Source organism: Nuphar pumila, chromosome 14 (genome assembly GCF_984573655.1).
Source record: "Nuphar pumila chromosome 14, dmNupPumi1.hap1.1, whole genome shotgun sequence".
Classification (NCBI taxonomy): domain Eukaryota; kingdom Viridiplantae; phylum Streptophyta; class Magnoliopsida; order Nymphaeales; family Nymphaeaceae; genus Nuphar; species Nuphar pumila.
In genome coordinates, this window is record NC_143262.1 from 80,981,390 (window position 1) to 80,992,280 (window position 10,891).

A 10,891-nucleotide genomic window follows, 5' to 3' on the forward strand; every position below is an offset into this window, starting at 1 on the left:
TCAAAATAAACTGAATATAATCTAAATATATATGCTATATCTAAAATATATATTATATACTGAACATATAAAGTTATAAACTGAAAATATAATTATAAATTATAAATTATAAATTATAAATTCAATACAAACTTATATGCGTGTCCAAGTGTGTCAACGCGGGGACACCGGCGTTAACACAGGTACCGAAGACAAAATGGAGTGTCTGTGTGACAGGATGTAGCATAATATCTTGACATAAAAAAATGCATTTCTTGAGCACCCTCATGTCTGTGTGACAGGATGCAGCTACCACATTATTAAGCAGGAAGGCAACAAAGTTGAGTATATAAGCGGGTTAATCAAGAGCACCCTTCATTGGTAATTATCAAATTCAACTGTTCACATGAAAATAACAGGCATTTTACAGTTCACATACAAAGGGGAGGCAACCTTTGGATCTTCACACAAAAATAGGGAGGGGGGGAGAAAAATCAGCTGGCACTGTACATGAAAATACTCCAAACGATCAAGGGTTGAGCTATTTGCAATGGCTTTAACTGATATACAGATTCCTTTAAGAAGTGAGAGCAAAATTTTCTTGAGATCCCCAACAAAAAGAGTTATGGACTCCGATGAATTATTTCAAAGGCAGGAAAGTCCACAGTGAGTTCTCAGTCTTCTGGAGCTAAATGAAGGCTGTCTCATCATTTCTTCCAAGTGGGAAAAGTTTTGAACCCTTCTCAAAATTTTACTATGTGGACTTGTCAAATGGAAGCTTCTTGGTACCTCTTTCAAGTGAATCTCTCCATATCCTGTACCTTACACCAAGTTTATCATATGGCACAGGCCAGTTCCAAACATTTGCACCGTTGATCATCCGCTCTTGCTGGCCTTCCACAAGCCTTAGATCCTCATTTAAGACCTGCACATGATGTTTAATCAGTCACCAAGTTACATTTAATGAATCACCGTGATGGCATGTTATGGACGATGTGGACTATACAACCATAAAGTTATATTATGTGTGTGTGTGTGTTTTCTATATCACATGGATATGGATGCACATAGTGGGTTACAAACATTTTCTTTGAAGTTTCATATATGACTAATATATAAGTTGATATGGAACACGATGTCAAAATAGAGTATGCATGTGACACAGGTGTATATACATAATCACATTTCTTTATTTCCTTTGTACAAGAGAAAAGTTCTAACCTTCTCTGCTACGAATTGTGTTGTGTTTGTGCATGCATGCAAAATCACATTTACATATTTCTTTTGGAAGGGAGAAAAGGACTCACCTGTTCTGCGAAGTGTCTCCACAGAATGTTCATGAAAGGAACATGCTTTAGCAATGGGGCAAAGTCCAATGACATCCTGTACAACAGTCGTGTTTTATGCCTGGAGGAAGGCAGACATACATGAAGTTGATGTAGATGAGTGGAGCACTGATCCGTACTCTTTCCCACCAACTTCCCTGGCTTGGAAATGCCAATTGTTGATATCACCATACAAGGTGGCCGGAACTCCATGTCAATGGGATAAGGATCCCAATATCCTTGTAGCCCATTTGCTGGTGTTAGAAACTTCACAAAGCTGCAAAGGTGAGAACAGCATCAAGAGATGCAGTTGGCTCTTAAAACAGTTCTCTTGAGTTCTCTAGTGTTGAATAAAAATGAAATAGCATTTTGAAGATCTAAGGTAACACAAGCTGGTTATGTTTATTTTTGTCATAAAAATATGACCAGAACTCGCACATGATATTTTTGTAGAATCAAACATCTGATCACAAGCATTCATTTAAAACCAAGTTGAGGGAATAGACCTTGGTACACTCCATCCTTTTGCAAAAGTGGACGTGTGAGTGAATGGTGCATGTGCAAGATCCAAAAGATTATCTATAAGCAGCCCATGCTCAATTGGCAGCTCCATAGTGATCTGAAAGCATAAGATAGTGTAAACATACATGCCAGGCTACCACAACAAGGATAAATTATGACCACAAATTCACACACACAGATCTCTCTCTCTCTCTCTCTCTCTCTCTCTCTCTATATATATATATATATATATATATATATATATAATATCACATGCATACACTCCTTACCTGAGCATGGACTATGAATCCTGGTGGAGGTTTCAGTGAAGGAAGAGTGGCTGAAGGAGGTGCATCACCGGCCCAGATCCACACCATTCCATCCTGTTCAAAGCATGGTAAAGATCTTATTCGTATATCCAACAATCTTGTTGATGGCATTTTCTGACATTTTCCATCAGTTGAGTACTCCCAACCTGAAATACAATAAAGGAATCTGAGGCATTGAGACAATAGGATCTCCATAAGAATTTTAGCAAATCTTTGTTAGAAGGCATGAAATTTTCAATAACCTAATGCATAATATGAACTTCACGTGAAATTTTTCCAGTTTCACAACCTACCAATAGAAAATGTTCCAGTTAGCCTGTATACTACTGATTTCGTACTCGTAATTATTCTTATAGTGCACTGATTTTCCAACAAGGCAAAGTTTTAGCTGATAATTATAATTTTATAATAATAGTTTCTTCAACTTTACTAACCATGGTAAGGGCATTGGATATGGCCATCATTCACAGAACCAAGATGAAGAGGGCAAGCTCTATGAGCACATGTGTTTTGGACACAGCCTGCTCTGCTGTCTTTTCCACGAAACAACACCCATGGCTCCTCAAAGCAATTTACTGGAATCTGGAGTCAATAAACAGGATATGGTATCACTATTGTTATCATTACTATTACATGAAAATATTAAAACTCGGCACTAGACAAATTTGTCATGTCAAGCCACATGACAATGCACCTAGCTTTCCAACTGCAATTCAATGCTTAACAAGTCTGCTAATATCAATATTGGAACATTGAAACGAAAAAAATAGAAACCATCATTTGGTCAATGCTAAAATGCAGTTGGATATACACAGACAGAACCCTCAGAAAAAAAGAAACAGAAGCAAAAAAAAAGGAAACTAAAAGAATTTGTGGTCCCTTTCATCACCAAACAGTTTCTGAAGTCTGAAATTGAGGTGCTTGAAATTTTTATTCTAAAGTGCTTTAAAGATTATATGGAGTGCTTTAAATAATTCAACGGGTAGATGCTCGAAGGGAAATCAGTTGGTGAGGGCAAAATAAGCTGAACTAATTGACTTGTTTATCAAGCAGCATCAATTACCATATTGTCATCTTTAAGGTCATCTGAGAAAGCTACAGGGTACCAGAAATTCTTCAATCTGGGATGATATGACTGAACAGGCCCAGACACGATCACACTTCTCCGTGCAGTCTTGGGTTCGACAATGCCTTGAAATGCTGATGAAGTGCTGAGAGAAAGTGATGACCTATCAGATTCTGGTGGACATTTTTCCTGCACTAATCTATCATTCATCAGCTCCTCCATGTAGGCTAGTTTGTTCAAAGTGGTCGTAACCCTTGCTTCAGATATGTGAACCTGCTTCCAATTAAAACATAACATTAGAACTGAAAATGAAAGAAACGATATTGAGGAGAAAAACCTGCTTCACTTAACTTCAACGTGATTGGAGAGTTTTTATATATTCCTTTGTTGTTTTGTTATCCAATACATTTGATACAGTAAATGACGATAATATGACAGACTCCTCTCTAACAATTACTCGATAACGATAATAGTTGTACAATAACAGTTTACACGATAATGATAACAATGGGTTATACGATAACTGAATTTCACGTGCTAACTATCTGTAGCAAATCTTTATTTGATGAAGCGGTGAAACGGTAGCTACAATCATGGAACCTCCAGCTCGGTATTGATGAGTCAGCCTTGATGAGTCATATAACCAACTCCTCTTGGCGCACCTAAATTTGAGGAGCCGATAGTATAACAACTCCAGGGATCAACCTGGATGATTATCATCTGGAGTTACTAGTTCTGAAGGACTTATCTTATCACGCCCCTGCAAGCTCAATGGGGGGGGGGGGCTGCACATTGAGCTTGTGTTGAAGATTGACAAATTACGCAAAAGGAAGCGGTTTAGTGAGTCCATCAACAAGCTGATCATGCGATGAGATGAACTGGACTTAGAGATGACCCTTGTGAACGTAGTCACGAACAAAATGGAAATCAATTTCAATGTGCTTGGTCCGAGCGTGAAAGACAGAATTGGCAGCAAGATAGAGCACACCGATATTATCATACCACAACACAAGAGATGCATGGGAAGGAAACCCGAGTTCACATAAGAGAGAGTGTAACCACAGGAGACCAGACGCAGCGCAGGCCAGGGCTTTATATTCAGCCTCCGTACTGGAACGAGCCATGGTCTTTTGCTTGCGAGACGACCAAGAGATGACATTAGAACCAAGAAAGACAACGAAGCAGGCAGTAGACTTGCGATCATCGGGATAGCCTGCCCAGTCTGCATCTAAGTAAGCACTGAGCTGAAGAGAAGAGGACTAAAGAAGTAGGACATGATGCAAAGTCTTTTTAAGTAGCATAGGAATCTTTTCACAGCAAACCAGTGAGCATCAGTCGGTTGATGCATAAACTGGTAGGCCTTGTTGACAACAAAGGCAATATCAGGACAAGTAAGAGACAGATATTGCAAGCCACCAACAATGTTGTGATAAAGCGTGAGATCCTGGAATAAGGATGAGCCATGTTTGGATAACTTGGAGGAGGAGCTCATAAGTGTGAAAACAGGTTTGGCGTCAGCCATGCAAGCTCGTTGAAGAAGTGTAAGGGTGTAGAGTCGTTGAGAAAGTGTTACGCCAACAGAGAAATAGAACACCTCAATACCAAGAAAGTAACTGAGCCACCCAAGATCCTTAATAGAGAAAGCCACACCAAGACGTAAAATAAGACGAGAAATCTCTGTGGAAGAGTAGCCGGTGATGACGATGTCGTCCACATAACCTAAAATATAGATAAGAACACTGCCCTGGTGAAAAATAAAAAGTGAAGCATCCGATTGAAAAATAACAAAACCATGAGAGACCAAGTAAGAATTGAGGCACTGGTACCAGGTCCGCAGAGCCTGCTTGAGACCATAGAGTGCCCGATCAAGTTTACACACATGATTAGGAAATTGAGGGTGCACAAAACAAGGCGATTGGCTCATATAGACGTCTTCATCCAAGAAACCATTGAGAAAGGCATTGTTGAAATCCAGCTAACAAATATGCCACTTAAAAGAGACCGCAAGAGAGAGAACTACACGAATAGTAGTGGGCTTAACAACAAGACTGAAGGTCTCAAAGAAATCGACACCTTCCCCTTGATGAAAACCTTTGGCAACAGGACGAGCCTTATAGTAGGCAATAGAGTTGTCCACATGCCGTTTGATATGGTACACCCACTTAGAAGCGATCACATTCAACTGTGGTTGAGGAGGAACAAGATGTTAGGTGCGATTATGTAAGAGAGCAACGTACTCATCCGCCATGGCAAAGCGCCAATGGTTATGCTTTATAGCTTGCTTATAGGTGGTGGGTTCAGACTCAAGAAGATGGGCACTAAAGGCAAAATAAGGAATGGGGTACAGCGACGCGAAAAAGGATTTGGGCTTGAGTGAACCCGTCATGGACCGGGTGGCCATCAAATGAGTGTGATCGGGAGGCCGGGTAGGAAGCGGATCAGGGACTACGGGGACGAGCTCAGAGGAGGGGCCACAAGGCCAGGAGAGGTAGAATCAGGTATGGGAGAGACAATTGAACACGACATAGGGGAGTCAACGGGAGAAGATGCGGGGGAGAGAGAGGAATGAGCTGGGCCAGGTACAGGTTCGAGAGTGGGTGAGGGTGATGGATTAACTAACACCACCATGGAGGAGACACCCCATTGATCAAGGGCATCCAGAGTGATAGGAGAGGAAAGCCCTGAAGGAGCAAAGAGAGATTCATCAAAGAGCACATGGTGTGAGACATAAACGTGAGCAGTGAGAGGATGAAAACAGATGTAACCCTTATGACGAGGAGGGTACCCGAGAAAAATACAGGCTTTGGTTTTCGGTTGGAATTTGGTGGAGTTATAGGCAGTAACAAGAGGGTAGCAAACACAACTGAAGACACGAAGATGATGATATTCAAGGGATTGATTTAGGAGAAGTTCAAAAGGGGTTTTGCGATTAAGGACTAGAGTAGGTAAGTGGTTGATAACATAAACCGCAGTGTGAAATGCATCAATCCAGAAGTCATGGGATAGAGATGCACGACTCAAGAGACTGAGTCATGTTTTCACAACATGTTGGTGTTTCCGCTCAACCAGCCCGTTTTGTTCAGGCGTGTGAGGGCAGGAGAAGCGATGATAAATGCCATTGGTTTGAAGATACGTTTCAAACTCTCGACTTGTGAACTCACCACAATTATTGGATTGGAAGGATTTGATACTAAACCCAGTTTGACTTTCAACAATAGGCTTGAAACCTTTAAAACACGCAAAAACTTGAGATTTGGTTATTATAGGAAAAAGCCATAAAACTGACTAAAATCATCCACAATTAGGAGGTAAAAATGAAACCCTTCACGAGAAACAATCGGAGCGGGACCCCAGACATCAACATGCAAGAGTTCAAAAGGATGTAAATTATATGACAAGGAACATGCAAATAGAAGTTTTCTAGCTTTTCCAACAAGACAATGTTCACAAACAATAGTACTTTTATTATTGAAAGAAATAACATTATTGGATTTAAAGAAAGAGACGATCTTCTTGTTTGCATGCTCGAGGCGCTGATGCCAGAGATCGAATGTGAATGAAAGTCCTGTATAGGCTACCATCATCGAGGTGTCACTCGCCTTAATTGGATAGAGGCCCATGTTGGTTTTCGTTCCCTGAAGAAGAATCTCGTCTGTCTGCCGATCCTTAACAAAAAAATGTAAAGTGGGTGAATTCGAAAATACAATCATTGTCCTCCATGAATTTGCCCACAGATAATAAATTTTTGGTAATGGCGGACACGTGAAGAACATTCTTTAAAGTAAACTTACAGCCTTTAGAGAATAAAGTCAAATCACCAATATGAGATATGGGTAACGTCATACCATTCCCGATCATAATGGACTCATGGACCTAATAGGAGGATTTGTTTGTAAACTGTTGATTATCCATGGTCAAGTGATTGGTGGCACTAGTGTCAGGATACCAATGGTTATCAGTCGACTGGTGTAATGACATGGCTGAAAAGGCTTTGGGAATATCCCAACAGTTTTTCGCAACATGATCGTGTTTGCTGCAGTATTGGCAGATGATAGGGCCCCATTGATTTGGGAACTGTTGGAGGATTGATTAGAATTTTCGGAGATAGACTTGCTCTGGCCACAACCTTGATTCCATCGACCCCTATAGGAGCCACGTCCGCGACCTCGTCCTTTGGAGGCCATAAAGGCGGTTTGAGAGGCTTCTGGGATTTCAGTGTGCTTAAGATGAAGCATAAGGACTCATTTTTCCCGATTGATCAAGAGGTCATACAGGTTGTTGGCAAATGAGTGGCAGGTAGCTCTGGTGGTAATAGAGGTAACAAAACTCTCATATTCGATTGGGAGACCATTGAGAGTGATTTGCACCAAGTCAGTGTCATCAACTTGACTATTTGCAGCAACAAGGGAATAAACCAGAAACTTGATTTTGTTTAGATATGTGTCCATGTCCATGCTTTCTTTCTTAATGAAGGTAAGATCCTTTTTCAAAAGCATGATTCTCAGCGGTGATTGAGATCCATGAAACTTTTCTAGCACGACCCAGGCTTCTGATGCGGTCTTGGTTCTCATGATTTGGCTAAGTACTGACTTGAAAACTGTAGCCTTAATCCAGCTTAAGGCAAGTTGATCGGACATGCGCCAAGTGTAGAACTTGAGATTTGCCTCTTGTTTTCCGCCTTCTGAGAGGATGAACTTAGGTGGTTGAGAAGAAGAGCCATCTACAAATTTAAGAAGATCTTGACTCAACATTACTGACTCAAGTTGAAATCTCCAGAGAAGGTAGTTTTCTCTGTTCAACTTGATTGATACGAGACTCGCTATGGCATTCCACTGGGTTGCAACAATGCTGCAAGTCATTGAAGAGCTCAAATGAGCTTGAGGCTCTGATACCATGAAAATGAAAGAAACGATATTGAGGAGAAAAACCTGTTTTACTTCAACGTGATTGCAGGGCTTTTATATATACCTTTGTTGTTTTGTTATCCAATACATTTGATACAATAAATGACGACAATATGACCGACTCCTCTCTAACAGTTACACGATAACGATAATAGTTGTACAATAACAGTTTACACAATAATGATAACAATGGGTTATACGATAACTGAATTTCACATGCCAACTATCTACAGCAAATTTTCATTTGATGAAGCGGTGAAATGGTAGCTACAATCATGGAACCTCCAGCTCAGTATTGATGAATCAGCCTACATTTGAGGAATGGAAGGCTATATTCAAAGAGCCACCTTGATGAGTCACATAACCAACTCCTCTTGGCACACCTACATTTGAAGAGCCGATAGTGTAACAACTTCAGAGATCAACCTGGATGATTATCATCCAGAGTTACCAGTTCTGAAGGACTTATCTTATCAAGAACCACTTCAAACAAATGAAAAAGTCACAACCTGAATATTACCAAAATGAACCCCAAACCTGGTTGTGTGCTTCTACAAGATCTTCCTGCAGCTCTGCAAGCTCTTTCTTCATTGTGTTGATCGATTTGTATTCACGTGCTAAAGGATTGAGAACCTCGACCACCTTCAATTCAGAAACTTTGGTCAGATGCTTGTTCTACTTGAGGGTATATGGGAGCATAATATAGCCTATATTAAAAAATTTGGATGAATTCATGTCTCTCAGTATGCATTGTGCATTTTAAAACAGGGGTTAACATTATTCCTGTTTTGACCATCAACCACGTACTCTGCCTGAATTAAAACAATAAAAAGCAACTCATTGTGGTAGAAAATGACTCCTGTATTATGGTTGACAATGACATCTGGCTTCAGTGAAATCTAAACTCATGCCAATTAATCAAGACAAAGAAGTGCTGGTAGCAGTGTAGCAGGGCCACAAACAGCATGTAATTCAGGCAATCAACAGAAGTTTTTGCTACAGTAAACATTAAACTACGAGAAACCAATCACAACTTGATGCTGCAGCGGAATTGTTCCTACTAAATCTACCACTAAATAGAATTCTTAAAAGAAACCATGACATACATTGCAAAAAGGAGACTGACATGATTCAGATTCTGCTGTAAAGCTTCTTAAAAGACACCTAATTCAGGGATACAGATTGAGAAAAATTTACTGGCATCTAGCTTATAAGGTTTTCCATTTTCCAAGGAAAGCACCACACCATTTGAATCTAACTAGATGAGCAAGTGTTAACAGTCTACAGGAAAGCCAAGGAATTTCACTTATATAAACATATGAAACGCATCACTTCTTAAGTCTCACAAAAGTGGAATCACTCTACAGGATTGGCTAGATTATGCCTATCAAAAAACTCATTCAGGAGCTCTACTGAATCCCTAGCAACGACTTGTAAATAAATACTTGAAGGAATAGTATTAACGTAAGAAGTCAGGTTTAATGCTTAATCATGGATTGCATTCTGTCAGTGAGTATTCCGCCAAATAGAATTCTAATAGGCCATGAACTAGATAAGAATCATTCTCAATGAATTCATAAGTGATCAGATTTTTTTCATCCAGCCGAGGTAGAGACCAATTATCCCCGGCCACCGATCCAGCTACTCTATGAGCATGTAAAAACTCCAAGAAGCATTTTTCAGCGTGCCGCGCAGATAGCACCATGAACGGATCACATTGATACTTTCCATCTTAACAACAAAAGAACAAAGAAATCTCACACAAATCACAACAAGACCTCACCTTGTCATGAAGCAACATGATGGCGAGCACATCCTGGCGGGCACGCCAATCGCAGTACTGGATATCGTAGCGGGCGACCTCGAGCGCCTGGTTCATGTCCAAGAACTTCCCCTTCGCCAGGGGGACTCTCGGCCTCGGATCCTCCACATTGAAAAGTGGGTGCCAATCATTTTTCTTCTCAAAGCTACCGCCATCCACCTCACCAAGCACTGCATACACACCGAACCCACCCTCTCTCCCCCCTTGCAATCTCTTTACCACAAACAAACAAAAGCAATTAAACTCAATGAAATCAATAACAGCCCACTCATTCATTCAAATAAGCAAGATGGGGAGTAGATGATCACCTTCTTTAAGCGAAAACGAGACGACTTGCAGAGAGATATAGGCAAAGATAGAGCAGCTACCGCTGTGGTCATGGCGTTAGAGAGAGAAACTAGAGAGAGAAAGAGGTGGGGGGTAGGGTCTGGTTGGAGAGGAGGGGAAGTGAAGTGGAGTTTTTGTTCGGTTGCCTGAGGATAAGAGGTGGGAATTCCCTGCGATCTCCGTTGCCCTTCCAAAGAGTGCCACGTGGTTGGCCATCCCACGTGGAAAGAGGGATTACCACATGTGCCCACAGCAGAAGAAGTCTAGGCGTTCTTTCTCTCTCCAAGAATCTTTGCTGATGCTGGCAGCTCATTCATGTCTAAGCGTATTTACTCGTTGCCCAGTTTCATGGCACGTAGATTTTTTTTTCTTGGAGCTCGGCACATAGATAGTAAAATGCGATGAAAAAAGTAAAAAAAAGAAAAGCAAAATATCATTATATATATAGTAATGGGTAGGTGAGAAATGATACAGGATAAATGTCAAGGTTTTATTTATTTTATTTTTAGATTCTGACCGTCCAAATGTGACTTGATTTTACAGGGATCAGCTCTTGAAGTGTTTAGTATACATGGATGGGTTTTTATAAGGTTAAAAGAAACCAATAATAAAAAATCTTAGTAAAATTTTTAAGCTCT

The 10,891-nt window shown here is 40.5% G+C and overlaps 1 protein-coding gene across 1 annotated transcript; it reads right to left on the minus strand.

The window, feature by feature from the left end:
- Positions 1-337: 337 nt before the first annotated feature.
- On the minus strand, positions 338-10,362 carry LOC149817094 (chlorophyllide a oxygenase, chloroplastic-like). The gene is made up of 9 exons (XM_089988084.1): positions 10,235-10,362; positions 9,888-10,139; positions 8,642-8,746; positions 3,198-3,473; positions 2,569-2,716; positions 2,096-2,280; positions 1,811-1,923; positions 1,287-1,581; positions 338-904 (listed from the first exon to the last, which is right to left on the minus strand). Exons 1-9 carry the CDS (start codon positions 10,304-10,306, stop codon positions 734-736), a joined length of 1,617 nt encoding a protein of 538 aa, XP_089844210.1. The 5' UTR covers positions 10,307-10,362; the 3' UTR covers positions 338-733.
- Positions 10,363-10,891: the final 529 nt, after the last annotated feature.

Coding starts and splice junctions, on each gene's coding strand:
- LOC149817094 (XM_089988084.1), bottom strand. CDS start 10,306: ATGACCACAGCGGTAGCTGCTCTATCTTTGCCTATATCTCTCTGCAAG. Junction 2,717..3,197: donor ACCTTAAAGATGACAATATG/GTAATTGATGCT, acceptor TATTGACTCCAG/ATTCCAGTAAATTGCTTTGA. Junction 2,281..2,568: donor TATCCAATGCCCTTACCATG/GTTAGTAAAGTT, acceptor ATTGTATTTCAG/GTTGGGAGTACTCAACTGAT.